The sequence below is a fragment of the Triplophysa rosa genome, linkage group LG4, assembly GCF_024868665.1.
Source record: "Triplophysa rosa linkage group LG4, Trosa_1v2, whole genome shotgun sequence".
Lineage (NCBI taxonomy): Eukaryota > Metazoa > Chordata > Actinopteri > Cypriniformes > Nemacheilidae > Triplophysa > Triplophysa rosa.
In genome coordinates this window covers 1,909,903-1,930,259 of record NC_079893.1, presented here as the reverse complement: position 1 = coordinate 1,930,259, position 20,357 = coordinate 1,909,903, and the positions used below count along the sequence as shown (strand labels likewise).

The following is a 20,357-nucleotide window of genomic DNA, read 5'->3' as shown; positions in this document are numbered from 1 at the left end:
AACTTACGTACACAAGTGGACATTAACTTGTACGACCCAGCTACAATCTACAGCTTGGATTTTTGGAAAAGCACAACTGGAAATTATTGCTTCTCGATTCATGAGTGACCAGAACTGTTTTTACATGCTGTTTATATAAAGTGGTGTTTCAGTCAAGGCTAGAACAGCAGTACATGAAAGCTGGGAAAAATATATATAATTCATTATTAAAGCTACAATATGCATTAAAGCTTACGTTCTCTTTAACTTTGAATTCAAACCTTTCTAGAAAACTCACAGCAGGACACCTCATCCAAAACCAGCAGCTGTCAATGCTGAGCTGCTTTAAACTTTCCTCTTCCATTCTTAGCTTTCCCTATCCGATCTTATTTTTCCTTTTCACGGCGTCGTCTCAAGAAATATCTGCGTACACACGAAACCGCTAAACCGACTCAAAACGATGTAGTACACACGTCACATCAGTGTGTGGCGCTGTAATTCTGCCACAGAGATGCATTAAAAAAGGAGAAGACTCCGTTAAATGTTTATCGGCTTGGAAGAAAATCGTGATCGCAACAATATCATTGCTTTGTATCTATTGTAACAGTTATGACGTGGACTTCACTCTTCTCTTAAAAGTATCCTCAATGTTTTTAGTTATCATTACTATCCTTGATGTGAGCGAGTCTTAAACAATATTCAAAATGTGAAAATTAATTTAGTCTGACATGATGTCTGCACAATTTCTGTTGACCTTGCTTTCTTTAACCCTCAGACTCCACATGAAAAATCCATTAAAATCATTCTTAATTAGAGTTGTTACTGCCTAGAGCGCTAAGAAAGCTGATCGGCTCTTTCAGTAAAGAGCACTTACAGGAATGTGTGCATTCTGAAGTCATTAAGAAGAAATGTATGACATGCAAAAGAGAGAAAGTCATTTTAACCTGATGCAGCAGGTCTCAGGCTTCTGACGGCAAACACACAAACTTTCTCAACGTTCAGGTGACTGATCATTCAAGAGCGTTTGGCATAAAATACCAAAGAGTTCAACTGTACGGCACAAACCCTGCACACCTCAATGTCCTTCACATCCAAGCGGCTTTAACTCACGACTCTCTACCGTTAGGTCACAGCTGAATAAAGGTCATTCAACAAGATGAACCGAGAAAATAAAACGGTGCCCACGTTTCATCCTGCCCCCGAACCGTCGGTCTACTTTCTGTATTATAAACACAGTTTTACTACACATACTACGGTAAAACTTTGGTCACGGTAGCACAACCATGCTTAATACATGATTTAGTAATCATGTTAGTTGTATTTGTAGTAAAACCATGGTTCATTTTCGCAAGGGTTCACTCTAAAAATATTGGATTATTTCAAACCAGCATTGGGTCAGAAATAGACAAACCCAACGATTGGGTTGTAAATTAACTTATGCTGGGTTGTTTGAAGCCATTTTTGGCCCAAATCTAAACATTTTTGGGTTAATTTAACCCAACGGTTGGGTTTGTCCATTTTTGACCCAATGCTCAAATCTTTTTTTACAGTGTGACCCTATACCTCCAGTTTTAAGGAACACAACACCACTAAATGATCAACATACTTCACAAACGTTTGACAAACACAAAAGCTTTTCTTTGATCATTTAATGGCAATAAATGGCTGATGGAATTGACATTAGTGCAGGTAGTGTATGTAACAGTGTGTGTGTATGATGCAATCAGATGTTGGTGTACATGGATACAGTCAAGAGCCTCGAACAGCTCTGTACATCTATTCAGACACAGCCAGAGACTTAAGCCGCATAGAAATCAGGTGATATCAGCATTCAACTCATGCGCACCAGCTTCCCACAGCTCTGTTGGCTGGATTTGGCTATGGATGCAGAATTTCCGTCTTCTCTCTCGGCTGTATGAAGACACCGTTATAATCAGAGATGCAGATTAAACAAATCTGTTTAGGCATAACGCCGGATACGCTACTGTGAAGCCCAGCAACCGCCATTTATTCCACCTCTCAAGCAATCAAGAAAAAAATAAATAAAACATCGCACTTCAGATTTGACTGCCACAAACAATCGCTGAGATTTAAACTCAATTAGCATGTAAAGCCTCGGCGTGTAGGATCAGATTCCTAATTACTCATTAGATAGGAATGTTTGGAATAGATGAATCACGGCACCATTAGAACTGCTAAACAGAGTCACACTTTTAAATGGATTTTCAAGAGATGGAAATATCATGAGGAATTCTTTTCTCTCTAGTGTTGCCGGCGGCGAGCGGCGGATTATCTGTTGTGAAGGTCTCAGATGAGAGAGAGCATCATAATCCTGCCATGAAACACAACGGATGATATTTCCTTTCTTCACTCCGAGACAATCACTACTTTTGTGCATTTATTTAAATCAGAAGAAGCTCCAACAGAATCTAAATAGAACTTGCACAATAATGTTAAACGCTCTCTCATTTCATTTGTCGCTTCAGAATGACTAAATGTAAATGTAAAGCGACGAGTGCTGAGGTTTTCAAACCAGACCGACAAGCAGCGTGTGGGAACACAGATTTCTGTTGCGTCACGCTTGCATTAAAATACAGTTCGTATTTAGAAACGTTGTTTTTTTTCCAGGAATTAGACCTCAGCCTTGGCTTGACCTTCTGCTCCATTATCTAGATGGTGTGATGGAGGACAGAGAGGTGATAAGATGTTTACTGTTCGAGTCCAGAGGGACCGCGATGGACGGGAGATTTTATGGCTGGCGTGGCAGCGGGGGCCGAGCGGTGATAGCCGACTGTCATTTGGGTTCAGCTATTGAGTCGCTGCACATTCAAGGGCAAACTGAAGTTAGATAAGTGAACTGCAGGAGAGATAGAGAGCAAACATCCACCCGCAGTCACTGATAGCTTTACACCCAAGTCAAACCAATTCTTCAAGAGGTCTAGAACAAAGAACAAAAAAAACCTCAAAGCTGTGTTTTATAATGCTTGTCTGATTTTTGTACCAGGTCACTTTTGTTTGTTATAATTTTGACTGTTCAAATAAGTTCTTCTAAAAAAATTGTCTTTACAAGTTATTTCAATTTGCTATTTTACTATTTTAATAAGTATTTAATTTAATTTAATTTATTTAATTTAATAAGTAACTATTTAATTTACGTCAATAACTGACGTAACGCATAAAAAAAAGTTGCATGAAAAACATAGCATGAAACTTATTTTGATGAGTTGAAGTAAAATAAAGACTTTTTTTAATGTAAAACATTACGTTGAAATGAGATCTTAAGGCAGCAAAATGGTTTAAAAATGTAAAAAAAATGTTTCCCTTATATGACGTAAACTATCAATCCCTCATCAAGCAATGCGTATTATCGTCCTATTCATTTGTCTTGCTCTTCTGTAAATATTTCAGTTAGAATGAATCACGTTGAATTCATCTATAGCACATTTCTAAAAGGCTAGACATTCATTTTAAAGAAATCTTCCATATGCAAATAGATTGTTTTTTTTACATGATACACCCACATGGCATGATCTCGTAATACTACATTAACAAACCAACACAGTAAACCCTGGACACTTCCAAATGATGAGTGTTTTCTAACTCCATCCACCCAGTGAAGCCAAAGCAACCGGCCCACGTCGCTAATGGTGAATTTACATAGACATGTAAGCAGAATTCAGCTGATAAATAAGAGGTCTGCGGCAGTGACCGCAGGGATGAAAACAAGGCGGTGAGATGTGGGAGTATTAGATCTTAATGGGACCTGGAGTCGCTGTGGGAATTGACTTCTTTGGCTCCTGGCAGTGCGGGCTGACGGCTCGCTGTCAACACGGCTGATTATAGAAACGCTCGACAGAATGATGAGTGCTCGGCCTTTTCACGCTTCATTAACAAAATCAGGCAACCTGCCACATGCGTGCCGCAGCTCATTACACCGGTGTGGGCAATAATGTCGCATGCACACAGCCACACCTTATCATAACACTCCAGAAACCATGCAGGAGTGATTCACTCGTATCAATTAGACCCAATCAGTTGCTGTTTTCATTTATGAGCAAGCTTCACTATTATTATTGCTCAGAGACATACATATACATCGAGATGCTGCAATACGGCAACACCGCCGCCATATTGGGGAGGGCAAGACTGCCTTATAAACGCATTCAAGTTTTTTTTGTTGATAAAAATCACAAGGACGTTTCCATTTCACATCCCATTTCAATGGTTTATGGTGTGGAGTACATAAACGTTACTTATAATATGGTATTGTTCATACTTGGTGTTAGTGATTTGAACAAACCTATAACCTTAAAGGCAAAGTTACACTTACAATAAACATTTGTTTTGACTGCTCGTAAGTAAAAAATAACTAACCAATGACATCCGAGTATGTCACTTGATCTTTTCTACACAATCGATGCACATCGATGGAGCAAAACCAACCGTCACACGAACATGAAGCACAACAGACAGTTCTGTAACAATAAACTCTTCTGTCAGGAAAAATCTAGAAAATCAGGTAGGAAAAAGACATAAAACTAGAAACTTTAAAAAATCACTATTTTGAGTGCTTCAATCGATTAAAATAATTAATCTGATTTATCACGATTAATCGCACTTAACATTTAAATATACTTTTACATTCTAATAATTTCACATTTAATCTCCAAATTAATGTAGAAACAACAGATTTCTTTAACAACATCATTTTATGAATGAAAGGCAACAGTCTGATATTAGTAACTGATTAAATTGATGATTTTTCTTTATTTTAACATTAATTATAGCCGTTCAACACTGAAGTACAGTATAACTGAGAGCTATCATGTCTCACAGGCAGGAAATATACAGAAATTAATTGAAGTTCTCAAACCCTTTACAGTCTTTAATGCTAAATTGTAAATTAAATAGAGAATTAAAGCTACAAAACATATTGAATTGCTCTTTTCTTTTGTTCTTTGATGAACATTAGTGACAGGAGTCACAGCATCAGGTTTAAGAACGCCGCCCCTTTAAGAGCTGCCGCTCCACGCAGATCTGACGCCCTTTCCCATTTTCACAACTCTTTGCATTCATTTAAGATTTTATTTAACACTTTGAAGTCTGTGCTTACGAAAATACTATCAAAACGGTCTTTCTGGCATAATCTTGTGTGTTTCTGTTCATTCAAGCATGAAAGAGAAGTTAATAGTGATGCTGCGCTGTCTGACAGAGATTGACCCTTGACTGTATACACCGGACTGGACCGCTGTCGCGTTGCTATCTATACTGAACGCGTCAAAGCAACTGTTTCAAATCACGCTTAAATGGTTTAAAGGCCTTTACATGAATAAGAGCGTGATTATATAATGTAACGCTAGACAAAGGATGACAAAATAAACGGATGCTGCGTTAATTGCCTTAAATATTTTAAAGCGTTAATCTGAAAAATATTAATCGCATGTGTTAACGCGTTAACGTCGACAGCCCTAATTATTTTTCTTTCCTGCGGTCGCTTTGTAAACAACATAAATCATTGGGTTTTTAAACTACAAGCAAATGAAACGCACAAATCAAAAGTAATATTGAAATATTGCCGTCCACTGATTAAATGATGTCTTATTATCTTGATAAATAAAACTTTATGATTGTTTGTGGTAATGAAATAATCTGTCAGGTCTCTTCCATTAGCGCATTAAAGCTAAGAGATCAATATATTCTGTGAGTGAGTTTAAATCATGAGAAAGTGTTTCGGACCTAAAGGCAAATAATGACTATAGAATACAAAAAATACAAAGAAAAGAATGGTTGGGAGAAAAAAAGACTGTCAATTATTGCACAATTGTACAATATAAATTGTGATAATGTGTTAAAACCATTAAGGCACAATATCCAAGAGGTTATGACATTAAAATGCAGATTTATAATTTAAATGGAAAACTATCAATCATACGCACAGGATTAAATATTGACATTCCACCATCATGATATTAACAGATATTTAACATCTCTGAAACTCATGACTAAACCATTGTTTTAACATATTAAAGCTAATTTGTTCTAGATAGTTATTCTTAAAGAATTGGTTAGGATAGATTGAGTGGTGTTTGTATTCGTTGAACACCATACTAAAAGTTGACATATAGCTGAAACACGTAAGCGACACAGAGTCAACTGAGAAAAACATGGCATTAAATAAGTTGTAAAAGAGAATTCTGGGTAATTCTGGGTCAAGCCAGCACCATGTGAGTTCCTCACTTTGTCCACTTCATATGTCGGCGGGGTGCTGTGACACCGAGCTCTAATGCTGGAAAATGACCGCAACGTCCAAAGTAAACGAGACACTTTACAGCTGATTTCATGACAGGATTTGGCAATAAATCACTCAAAGCGGATGTTTAGCCCTTGGTTTGGATTGGAAAGGGGAAGTTTGGCTGAGAAAATGGTGGCGAGCGACATTAAGCTGGAAGCTGTGGGTTTATATGAGCTTTGCGACAGCTGTGAGTGGGTCTATGTGCCCACAGAAGCCTCAGTCATTCATATTCATGGATGTAAAGTGTGGCAGCTTCACATCTCTTCTGCGTCTGACGAGACTCTCGGCTTTGAGTTCAACCGCTGCGGTTTCACCTTCAATAATACAGTCCATTACTGGGGGTGTTGTGTAGGGAAAATAGGGCACCCCACTGTTATAAATCTTTCAATGACTTTATATCTAACATGACATCATTCATGTCAAATTCTTAAATGCAGTGCTCGAATTGAATCAAGTCTTATGGGGGGTCCCCACCCATTGGTGGGGGTGGGGGTTAGTCTCGCAATATACAGTTTATACAAAATACACAATAGATTTGATCATAATATGCATAACTATATATTATTTATCAAAAACAGGCTTACATAAAAGAACAGGCTTCTTTTACTGTATTTTGGATCAAATCAATGCAGGCTTGGCGATCAGAAATGGCTTTTGAACTGTAGTGTACATCCAACAGAACAATTTTAGCGTTATTTGCCAATGTAGTATTTACTATTTTCCCTAAAAACATCTGGATGATTGACACTTTGTGATAATAATGTTTGTTCCAAAAGACTTGTTTAAATGCAAGAAACTAGTTTATTAGATATTAAAAATATAAATTGTGACAAGACGGGCTGTAAGTCTGTGTGTTAGTGTTGTGGGGATTTTTCAACGATTTCAGTGCATTTACATAGTCACGTCCAGTGAGTGGCGGCAAGGGACCGTTATGAGTGAGTCTGTCAGTCAGCAGACTATTCAACCATTTCAGTCCAAAAGTCTGCTTTATTCAGGAACTAACTATTGCTATCAATATGTCAATCATAGCTATTTCTAGAGTGAATCCCGCATTCATATGGCGATGTAATTCCCGAAACTTTGCAGCATGTATGTGGCCGTTGGTCTTAGCAGCATGAAAAGCAAGTTTTATACAATTCTGAATGGATTATAGCATAGAAACCGCACAGCGAGCACTCCCTTTATAATTACTAAAAAGCTGTCACTCATCTTCATCGAGATCTCTAGCACCCCAGAACCAGGTCTTATAATAATTTACGCAAGGAATACAAAAGCCCCCACATGGAGTTGATCAATATAGTGGAAATATATATAGAGAGAGAAAATTGCCCCTCAAAAAAGTAGAAGCTTTCTCTTCGAGACTGCGAGTGAAGGATTATTATTCTCCATTTTTTAGCTGAAGTTAGCTTCACCGGAGCGACGCCGATCAAGCAGTCATGTCATCTTAGCGGTCTTTAGACGTGGGGCGGGGCGTTAAAATGTAAAGAGACATGACAACTAGCACATACTGTAAAGAAACTTAATATAAATTATTGTAAATAATGAATTCACGAAATTTACCATATCCATTGCATGAATTTAATCATATTTATCATCATCACTTTTACTCAAATAGAAATATCTGAGGGACCCCTCTAAGTCTATTTTTAACTTCTTATGGGGGGTCCCTAATGCCTTACAGGGGTCCCGGATCACCCCAGGCCCCCTTCAATTCGAGCACTGCTTAAATGTAGATCAATATATTTATTCAGAATAATAAGACAGACTGTTTAATGCAGCTCACGGGGCCATGAATGGTATATCTGCAAGGTATTATTTTAATTTAATATTTACATTATTCCAGGGATTTCAACATCAGACATGAAATGCATCTAAACGTGGTTAAAAAAGTACGAGCAGTTTGTCCCTTCACACGTCCCGCAGTTCGGTTGTTTTAACTGTTTATTAGTTAGCAGAATGTTTTTATTTTTTATTTACATGGATGGAGGATTTACCAGTGTTTGCATATTGCAGTATTTCGTTGCAAGAGAATTGAGAACAGTTTCACGAGAGAATGACAAAACGGGAGGGTTGACAGGTATGGTTCAAGGTTATTTTAGTTTACTAAAATTGAAACTTTCAAAACGCTTCTGTTCATTGAAATCAGATAAAATATTGACTACATTTTTTTAGAAAAAACACGACTAAAGGAAAAATTGAAATGTTGCCACAAAAATAACTGAAATAAGTCTAAAGCACAAAAATTATTATAACAAAATAATAAACAAAATACTAAAACAAAACTAAAATAAAAAACAATTAATGTTAAATAGCAACATAAAAAATAAACAAATAAACGGAACTAAAATTGCTAAAACCTTAACTAAAATTAACACAAAAACTAAAAGTCTAATAAGAAAAGATAATATTAATAAAACTAAAATAAAACTATAATATCTTCAGTATGGTTATATTTTGAAAAACAAAATCCGGTATACAGTAGATGTAATGCATCTTGTAATGTAATTAACTGTTATATTTAAAAAAATATATATATATTACTAAATATATATTAAAATATGATATATGTTCAAAAATATAAACATATAAGGTTTAGAAATCAATATAATTTTTTAATCAATCTGAATTTACCCTATTATTAAATATAATTTTAGGAATTGAATTGAATGTCAAATCGTGTTCCAGAGTCTTTACCAGATTTTTCCTCTGTCATGCACTATAATATATTACACAATGGGAAAACTAACACAAAGCTGAATTTAAACAAATGACAAATCATATTTAAATAAGCAGAAAAACAAACTAAACCTATGCTGAAGTTGAGAATCCTCGTTGCTCCTTTAAATGAGTTCCTGCTGTATTTCATGACAGATACATTCTGATATCAACAGGTGGATGAAACACTGAAATATCTGTGAGCTACAAAATATTCAAATATGTCATCAGTGATGCTGAAGAGCACCGCCGAACGCCGTGCTCCCATTTCCTAGACTCTGTTGAATCTGAAGTAGGATCTTTTGTTGATGACAGTCGGGTCCAAGAAACCTTCTTCCCGATGATTCAGCGAGCATCGCGGCGCTCCGACGAGAGTCATTATCGTTCGTTTCCATCATTCTGTGACACAGCGGGTCATTTTCCGGCTCTTCAGAGAGAGCATTAGTTAAACAAGCAGAACGACCATTTTTCATCCCTATAGCCCCTTGTTATCAGAAGCACTGCATGTGAATGTTACTTTAATTTCAGCATCGGTTAACATTCTCTACCAGCTGTGACCACCGACCGACCACTGCGGTTCATATTCTTCACCTCATATCACCAGCAGCTCTTCAACATGACGTCTGACAACTTTTTTAAAGCTCAGTTTTTATCTGATTTTTAACCTGCTGTCAACCTGAATAATGTATTTAACTTCATGTTCAACTCTACAAGGGTTCTCATGAGAACCTTTTTCTTGAAAACTTTATTATGCGTGACTCATTATATACTGAACTTTCTCTTCATCACACACATGAAAAAATACTTCAGTATACTGTAGTGAAATCATATATGCTATAGTATTCTTGAACCTATGCAGTATTTACTACAGTATATCAATAGTGAATATTGCAATGTACTATAGTAAATCTACCATAGCAGGACTATAATGTGCTATAGTACACTACTAGTATTACTACAGTATATTCACTCTTTAAATAAAGGTGCTTCAAAGGGTTCTTTGATGCCATAGATTCCATAAAGAACCTTTAACATCTTTAACAAGGACCTTTTGGCGAAAAACGGTTCTTCAAATTATAAAAAAATAAGAAAGAGATGGTTCTTTAAAGAACTGAATTGTTCATTGTGGAATCAAAAATGGTTCTTCTATGGCATCGCTGCGAAAAACCTTTGAAGCATCTTTATTTTTTTTTATTTCACGTGGAGTCTCTCTTATTTGTATTATTTCTATATATTTTAAGATCCTTTAATAATCTTAAAAAATGTTTGAAATGATTATTGTTGACAAATTGTGCAAACATACTGCTCGGTATTGACTAAAATATTTCATTCAAATTAATCTTTCCAATTCAAAGTATATGCTTAAATGTCTGAAATGAAAAAGTATAATTGTGGCAACGCGTCATTTTTTCACTAGAAAACAACATTTACTTTAGAAATATTTTTGAGCACTAAGACCAAATAATGTCAAAGAAAGGTCATAATAAACATATTCTAAAAGCATCTCAGGGTAGGACCTCAAGAATCAGTTGATAAAATGACACGAGCGTATGCATATTAATGTGGGATATATAATAAGTGTAAATGAGCTGCCGGTCCATTAAAAGGATCTATTTAAATAGACCAGGATGATTCTAGAGCTCATCAGATGTAAAAGATCACCTTCAGCTGAAGATCATGTAATTCTGTCCGGAGAGAGACAGGCTATTCATTAATAAGAGCTCACCGAGGGCTCTTCCTTCAGTTCCTCTCTCACCGGAGATCGATGCGACACCCTGCCCATACGACTCGCTGACGCCTTTTGTTTTCTGTAGCGAGCGCAGCATCTGACTTCACTGACAAACACGGCAGAGAACACAGACATACTGCCAGACGACGACGCTTTTGTGTGAAGACCGAGCAGATCTTTCTTCTCGTTTTATTTCTTTAGACTTCTCTCACATTGGTTGTCTTTGCATTTATTTTCTCTTGGCGTGACCCCATTGAAGCTCGGGCCTAAAGCTGGGAGATTCATTTTACAGTGACATCACACTCCAGCTGCTCAGAGCACGAGTTCACTACCAAAAGTATAGTGCATACTGTATGTACATCCACAACTGAGTGGTGTATAACGTAAAATACACACACATATATATATATATATATATATATATATAACATAAAAAAGACAAATGGTTTTGACAAAATTTCAGCAGCTTGGGGGGGGGTTTGATGGCTTAATATTTTCAGTTTTCTGAGATTCTTGTGGCACAACAAAACACTTTACTTCCATATACAACTTTAAATGTACAGTAAGTAACACAGCGATATCCCACATTAACAAATACTATACTATATTAGAGTATTAACTACAGTAAACTGTACTGTAGTACGCTATGGTATTTTTGAGTATTTACATAATCATTTTTTCAGTGTAGAATTTTGTAGCATGAACTATAGTAAATTGTTAAACTGTAGTAAATACTAATGTATACCTTAATATTTAATATAGTAAAGTTCAAAACACTATAGTATCTAGAAATGTTACTACAGTAAATACTATGGCATTTTTTTCATGTGGGATTTTCCTGAGCAAATAATAATACTAATAATAGCACTAATAATAAACAAATGCCAAAAAACACAGCAGAGCCAATAAAACAAGAGAAAATTCACTTCTCCAATATACGTCCTGTGAAAACAAGGCTTAATATCTCAAGCTATCGTTTTGTTCATATTGTTGTAATGTTGCTGAGATATTTTTATTGGAAAACGAGACAGAGATGAAGAACAGGAGATTCGGCAGTGAACGATTGGAAAAGCTGAGTGAAACATACGTGATGTGGTGTGTGTGATACAGAGGGATGACGACGGTGATAAACGAGGCCAACGTCACGCCGTCCTGTGAATTATGAGCGGGGAGCGGGGTGCGCGTGATGCGGTGCGGCGGATTGACAGGAGGAAGGGAAACAGCAGAGAGATGGGACAGCGCGTTGAGGTGACCCGGAACACCCCTCTTCAGACAAAAAGAGGAGAGCGATTAATCAGACGAACACACGGGAAGCACCGAGCCCCTGAGGTTGATTTAGCAGGGCACGGGTCAGAGATCCAATCCCGCACGGAAGATGAAGTAATTACCAGATGGCCACGTTGATTTGTTCCACTTTTTTATAACGTCATTATTCTTCATTGCATAATTCATTTGGAGGATGGATATGAAAATGTTTCCTTACGCTTGACATTAATTCGGCTCTTAATCGCAAGCGTCAAGGGCGGTACGATCTGACGGCACCCTCAGATGTGTGATTTCTCTCTTTATAGAACTATAACTTCTGATTATAACACATTCTGTAAATTTGGATGTCAGTGATGTCTGGAGGGCGTATCTTGTACAATATTTGCTTTCTTTAATAATATACTTGAATAAAGACGTCAATTTTTAAAACATATTGTACATTTGGCCAATACTGTAAATATAGTAGTAAAGTACACAGGAAAGTGATTGTGTTTTTGTTTTGCAGGTGTATCTACCGTGTAAATGGTCATCTCATGTGTTTACTCACATAAAGTGACTGTTCTTCTGTCTTTTGGTCCACTGCCCGAGCCCCAGCATCCATCTTCATCATCACAGTCTCCGCTGTATCCATCTCCACTTCCCGTCTCAATCTGGTCCAGAGTGCCAAACTTAGGGATAGGCCGGCCCTGCAACAGCTGGGACACATAGAAAGTACACCAAAACCATATGAAAACTATGATAACAAATGTAAACACATCTCTAAAAACTAGCATTTTTGATCTCAATAAAAACTTTTAAACGTGCTTAAAACAAAAATGAAATAAATCTTAACACTGCAAAATGTACTGTAAATGTACCATAATACCACATTTTGTTGTTTGTTGAATGATAATGAAAAAAAACTTTATTTAATAAGGTTCAAGTAATATTCCCTGAATAAAAGTATCAAAGGATATTTAATTACTAAATATTTCTATATTGATATTTATATATGATAAAGAAAAATACTGGAAGTGCATTGTGGTTTGTTAATAAATTCTGTAGATATGACAGTATTACTGGCAGCAGTTTGTCAGTAACTTTCTATAGATTGTTCAAAGATAAATGAACATTAAACATTAACAAGTCTTTATCTTTACAGAAAAATATATATATAAAATAAAAGCCTCATGCAAAGCATACTGGGAACCAAAATTAGAGAAAAAGAAACAGAATAAGGTTGATGAGGATTTCTGATTCCCAGAATGCTTTGCATGAGGTGGTAATTTAATAGTTTTTTTCTGTAAATATAAAGACTTGTTAATGTTTAATGTTCATTTATCTTTGAACAAACTGTTGCCAATAAACAGTGTTGGGTTTAACTAGTTCCTAAGTAATTAGTTACTGTAATTTAATTACTTTCCCATTAAAAAGTAAAGTAAGGGATTACTCTTATATTTCTGTAATATAATTACAGTTACTTCTGATGTAATTAAACTAAATACCGTGTGTAATATGTGTGCAATAGTGGAATTGGCATCAAAATTCAAAGTCTAACTTTAAAATCCGTGCTTTAATGTATAATTCTCACATTTGTAATACTTTGGTCAGTTAAGAATACTACTTTAAGTTGTTTTATATTATTTATTTGAATGAATTAAAAGAGCTGTTTCGTGTCCATCCTAAATTCACTTAACTAATCAAGGTTGATATAGGATACAGAAAGTAATTAGTAATAAGTAATTAAATACTTTTTGGAGAGAGTCATTTGTACAGTAATCTAATTACACTATTGAATATGTCATTAGTAACTAGTAATTTATTACTTTTTCAGAGTAACTTGCCCAACACTACCAGTATCGGTATCGGTCTGAAACCAAGATCATGTACTCGTACTCGTAATGACACACCGATACCAAAGACCGATAACTCACGTGACATACATACAGTAGAGCCCTATGATTTGCGCAATGCTGAAAACACGGACTGAATAGAGGAATCCAGGCATAAAAACTGAATTTGCTGTACAACACAGAATGGCACGGAATCTAGCAAATGTATTATTTCCTAACAAGAAATTAGCACTGAACAGTTAACGAAATAATCAGATACTGTTTAAATATGTATTCTGCTTGTTTTGCGTTACCGTGTGTGAAAGAGTGGTGCGGTTGCGTGTACTGAACCTGAACGCATTGTGCTTGTGGAGCTTTCTGCGCCAGCGTTTCACTGCACGAGGACACGAACACATAAACAAACACCATTTGCGGTGATTCGTAAAAATAAAAGTCCGGTTAACTTAAACAAACGCTCTTTGCGGCGTCCCGTCAAAATAAAAGTCCGGTTGACTTGAACAAGTTATAATACACTCACATTTTACTTATATTAAAGTATATTGTTTACTTTAGTAAACTGAAGTAAATGTGCTAGTAAAATTGTGCTACTTATCATAAAAAAATAACTTAATAAAAAATAGTACTTACATTTAAGTAGACCTAAAAACAAAAGAAAAGAAGAAAATGTACCAGTAAGATACTGGTTTATTAACATTATTGTACATTATACAGGCATCGGTTATAGGTATCAGTATCGCCGAGTACCAGAAAAAAATTTCAGTACTAGTACTCGGTCTTTAAAAAATGGTATCGGTGCATCCCTAGTTTACAGTGTTGAACGTCAAGCCTATAAAACTCCATTCCATTTGTGTCTGAACAAAAACAAGCTCTTCACTTCCAAACAAGGTTTAATCATTACATAAACAAACTGTTTTTTTCAATTGATATTGCTCACAATAAACCAGCAGGTGTTTGTTTTTATTCATAAGGTTTTTATGGAAACATCATACCGTATCATTTTGCTAAATGAATCATTTGTTGACGCTTACACAGCGAGCGTGCAATTACCATTACTTTTAGCATTCAAACAACACCTCAGCAAATGACAACAACAACATCAGCGATACGACACAATCCCCTGAGGTGAGTACCTGCACGCACTACCCTTCCTCAAAGGTCACGTTTGCATTCGACTGACATTAACTCCATCTGCTTCCGCGGGAACGTTTAACCGTCTGCTTGAAATGCAAGATGTCCTCTCAGATATTGAAAGTGGTTTGTATTTATCAGTTAGAGCTCATCGAGCCGCTTCAATTGTCGCTGGTAATTAACGACTGTAGCGGTTCAATATTAGCAGATGAAGTGGCCGTTCTAATGGATTGGTACAGACGTGATGGAGAGGCGCACGTGTAGAGGTCACATGACACCCACACCACAACTAAACCTCTGAAGAATGGACGAGTGTTACACAGTATGCACTATGTAGACTGCACAGCGAGCGGTTTGTACTTGGTGTAAATTTGTATTATGTGAATCATACAAAACGGTTTGCGATTATCATATAAAAGCAATAGCATCACTGGCACGGAAAAATACAAATGAAAAATCGTATGAATAGCCACCACATGAAAAAAAAAGAAAATTGGCATGAATTTGGGTTGGGTTGGAAATTGTATCCCACAATGCACTGCACAGCTCAATGACAAATAAACCAAAAGCAATTGAAACACCAGGACTTTTAACATCTCTTATTCTCAATATTTGATGACTGCAAAGGTTTCTGACACAAAAAAAGACTGGAATTAAATCTAAAATGCCGACACGTGTCTCGCACACTCATACAGTATGTAGTGCACACTATTCAGTACGCAATACACTAGATGAATGACTAGAGAACGATGCGTGACTCAATGATAGTGAAGAAAACCTTTAGACTGATTTGAATACACGTCCTTTATTCATCTCCACATTCGTAGAAATGTTTCTCTACAGTCTATTCACATCGTTCATGTCCTTCACTTGAAAAAACGACAAGTGTTTTCACTGTCTCTCCTGAGGCAGACAAAAATGATACACAATTCTGCTTCAAATGCATAAATGATTCTCCGTACGGCCCATGGCGTATATATATATATATACGTCCCCTCCTGTCGTTTTCTTTCCGACCGGAGCACCGGAGTCCTTTATCTCGTGTTTCGTCTCTTATCTGTGTAACGGCCACGTTCTCTTCCAATTGTGAAGCACACCGTTCCTCCACGAAGCCTTAATTTTTCTTCACGGTGTGAAATGACTGACTGAGGTTTGTGTCCTACCTTCACCATCCATCTCAAACTCTGGATAAGCCATACAAGAAAGCATTTGTAGTAAAACCAGACTAACCACAGATTTACTACGCTCTCACCACAATACTCATAGTTTAACCGTGATATTTGTGGTAAAACTTATTGGTAATCCGTCTTGAAAATGACTTTGTAAGCCCTTTAAAAACGAAGAGCTATTAGAGAATCAAGATCTGGACGTGAGAAATGAAATCTCTGGAGTAATCTTTCTACAAAAGCGTACTGTTTCATGTGAAGATGTGTGTGAATCACAGACGATTCGTTCAGGAGTAAATTTTACTGTGACCTTCACTGAAATCACAGCTGTGTCGTCAAACAGAGATTCAGTCCAGTGTTTAAACCCTAAAATATCAAACTGATCAGATGAAATCATATCATACTGAGAACTGAGCTTTGGTGATGTGTCATCTCATGAAAACACACATTGTTGCTCTGAAATTAAAAGCACAGAAATACATAAACAACATTCTTCAAGTATTCAAAGATTCTCTTAAGGATCATACATTTGACTGTTTCTGGTTTATTTTCATTCTGAATATCGTAATATCAGATGAAATGAAGTGAATTCAGGTTGATCGGGACACGTCTTGACATTCACCCTAAATTCACCTTTCGTACTAATGCCCTCATGTACAGAGAACAATAAAAGTTGTATTACCACTGTAACCATCTGAGAGTAAATGGACAGGAATAGTTCACCCAAAAATGAAACACTTTACAGTATGATGACAGCCTTGAGCAAACAACACAAATGAATTTCCTCCTAAAAATAGCCGAAGTCTACTTAGGCAAAGTTGACTTTTAAGTATACTTTATGTAAGTAGTACTATAGCTTACTACCTCAATAATACTTAATAAAACTCATGAGTATGTCAATTAGCGTGTGATGTCATCAAGCGCCAGTTTAACAAAACCCTAGCGGAAACACTGCTTTTTGAATATAGTGGTATATAGCCAAAATGAACAGGATTAAAGTGAAGACCACATGATTTGTGCTGTATATTTGATCTACGATTAAATTTGATCTCAAGTTGTTCTAGCCTAAAATCTCAGAAGTTTGTTCAGGAATATTAAAAAGTGCGACTAAACTCTGATTCGAAGTGTACAAGAGAGGATGAAAAGTAGATATTGGGGCGTGTTTGACTGTATTTCTCTGCAGATCTAATGTTCGTCATTCGCTCAAGTCAATAGATCGGAGGGCGAAGGTCAGTAAGAGAACTAGCTCAATGAGATTCAGAGAAATGAGTTTGATGTCATGACATGTACACAGACGCTTGTCTTCAGGATCTGTGAACAGCCTGTTGAATGCTGATGTAAAGAACCACGGTTGTACCATGGTGAAGTGATGATATCAGACCGAATAGCACACGACGTTGTTATATGTGAAGGGTTTGGTTCCAAAATTAGATAACTCCTTTTTTTTTCGAAAATCATGTTTTTTTTATTGTGCGTTCCAATTAACATCAATCAAACTGCAGTTGGTTTGTTTTGATTTAAGCCATAATAACAAAAAAATACAGCTAACTAACACAATAAAACACCACAAAAACATGATAACATAATAAAAAACATGATTTTTGAAATCAAGTTATCTCATTTTGGAACCAAACTCGTCATATGATTACATTCATGCACTGTAGTATTTACATGAACATAAATGCCATGGTACTGTTTGCCATTTGTATGTGCATTACATCATCTTTGCATTTAAAATATTTGCTTGACCAAAGACAATGATAGTAAAATATATTTGTTTAAAATAAATCATTTATCCGTCCTTTAAATCATGGTCTTGGATATAAGTTACAGATAAATCTATCTAAATGTATAGAAGAACGTATAGCAAATGGATGAGAAAAAGGTTAAATACATTTTGAGCAAGAACCAAAACTCATATTTCAGCTTAATAGTGAAGTTAATCGAGTACTCGGCCTCTTTTCTTTAGCACAAAAATTATCCATCGATTCATAATTAATGCAGCTCCAGAGACGCTGTCCGGATGGATCAGAAGAAGCCGTTCATCTTCATTTGAAAGATAAAGCTGACCCGACAATCTATACAGAAATAATGAGATTTTAAAACAACGATCTTTGTTTTAAAACAGGCACTTTGAAAACATCTGAACAATGCTGTCCTGAGGATAAACCCCTTTAATATGAGTGTGACTTTAATCCTTCAATACAAGAAGGATCTCTCACAGACCCTGGAGGCTGTAAACAGGCTGAGGTGTAGAAATATTCCTTTATAAATTGTGTGGCGGTCCGCGTCCATGTGTCTGTTTCAGTGTCACCGCTAGCAAGCTACAATTAGCCGTCTGATGGCAGACCGCGACACGAGATGCTTTCTGAAACTGGAAAAACAAACCCGAGGACGATGACAAGCCACAATTGACTGTCACTCACAGAGACCACGGTGGCCGACCGGACCTCCAAACACGTCCACCGGAGGGACTGTTGTTTAGTGTTGCAATAACACATCCGGATAAGATTGTCACGATTAACAGCACATTTGTTTACCCTTCAAGCAAACCAATGAAATCTCCAGTGAGATCTCTTTAACTTCTTAATTATTTCTCCTGAAAAGAATTGTATCTGAGATCTCAAACCCTGCAACGTTTCTGCCGTTAACACATCTCGTAACAAAAAATGTTCAAGTTCAAGTTTGAACTGAAAAACAAGTCAAATAAGATATTAGTAATAACGTTCTAATCTTAAACTGCACTTTAATTGGACTAAGAGGACCACCGATGGGGCGAGACGCTAAATCTTTCTTTCTGTAATCCGACATCACCAGAGAGCGTTCTGAGCCAGCAGACGTCAATCAAAGAGCTAATCTCTCACCGCCTCCCAACGGCACCGAACAAAACAGCCTTTTATTTGACAGAGGTGGATTGCGTCGAGCGGTGTCGGGAGAACGTTCGGCGCTGATATAGTACATCGTACAGTTTCTGTAAATGAAACACAAGTTTAATTATGATGCCGACCCAACGAACGCCGGTACATTGATTTCTCCTACATGTTGTGAGGGCTGAACTCTTTCACTCTTAAATAACACGCTTCAGGTGTCGAGTTTGATTCAGAGCTTAAAGTCAACATTAAACTGCCTTCATAACCATTTTAAGTTTCATGATCGGACATATTTTAAAATCAAACAGATGATTGGATGGTAGGGGTTGAAAAAAGACTTCCCATGACAAACATCTCTCAATTTTTCTCCATAGAAATCAATGAGATTCAATGAACTCAACTGTTGCTCAAGTCTCATGTGTGTCTCAGATATTTCTCCTGAAAATGTGTCAAATGTGTGTGTCATGAGAGTTTGAGAAGAGATGTCAACACTGTGTCAAACTGAGCTCAGATTTGTCTTTCGTCTGCAATCAAAAGTCAATATTACTGAAGATCTCAAACATTTCTCGTCACATTGACTCAAATCCTGATGATTTCACCTCGACAATCTACATTCATTTACACCTCCACACTCTTCATGGGTTCACACAATGACACTCTCATTTGTGACTTTATTTCTCCAGAGCAATTTTAGGAGACTAAGTTGATGCTTAAATGAAACACAACCGAGAACTCCAGCGGATCTCCAAAACTGTGAAAGGACAACATCTGAGCAATGACATTTCGCTCTGTGTTAGATTAGGAACACAATATATTTGTGTATATACATTTATATTTACTTTCAAATAAAGAGCAGTAATATGGATTGAGAGTTAATTCCGTTTCACGTTGACTTTCTTTTCAGTTTTGTAGAACATCTTGACTAAGAACTTGGCAGAATCTCTCAGTCTTGGCACCGCAATCCAGCTAATCCTCAAACTACACATCATTCTCATTCGTTTGCCAAATCCGGTTTTAAGGATGGACGGACCGTCCACACTGTTGCAGATCATTAGCTGGCGCATCTACACTGGTTACTATAGTAACGATGCATGCATGAACACACAAGTAATCCACAGCCTTGACGCACTGATCTACAACAAACTGACCGTAAAGATGGAACGCTGATGGAAAGATGCGGGAATTTGTCTTCCGCTTGTGCACATCGTTGAGTCCACATAAAGCCGCTTACACCCGACACAAAGCTCATAAGAACGTGATCTGGAAAATTTTGTTCACCGCGCATGATACAAACCATGTCCAAATGACGAAAACAACACATTCGAATCATAAATTCAATCATCCAACGTCCAACAAATCACATGGATTTGAATTGCCAGT

At 36.7% G+C, this 20,357-nt stretch overlaps 1 protein-coding gene across 1 annotated transcript in view; it reads right to left on the bottom strand.

Moving 5' to 3' along the window:
* Nucleotides 1-20,357, bottom strand: part of gpc5a (glypican 5a) — a 174,077-nt gene that overhangs the window by 80,053 nt on the left and 73,667 nt on the right. Inside the window, exon 7 of the mRNA XM_057331481.1 lies at nt 12,529-12,676. Coding sequence (XP_057187464.1) covers nt 12,529-12,676 — 148 coding nt within the window. The remainder of the gene's footprint in view (nt 1-12,528; nt 12,677-20,357) is intronic.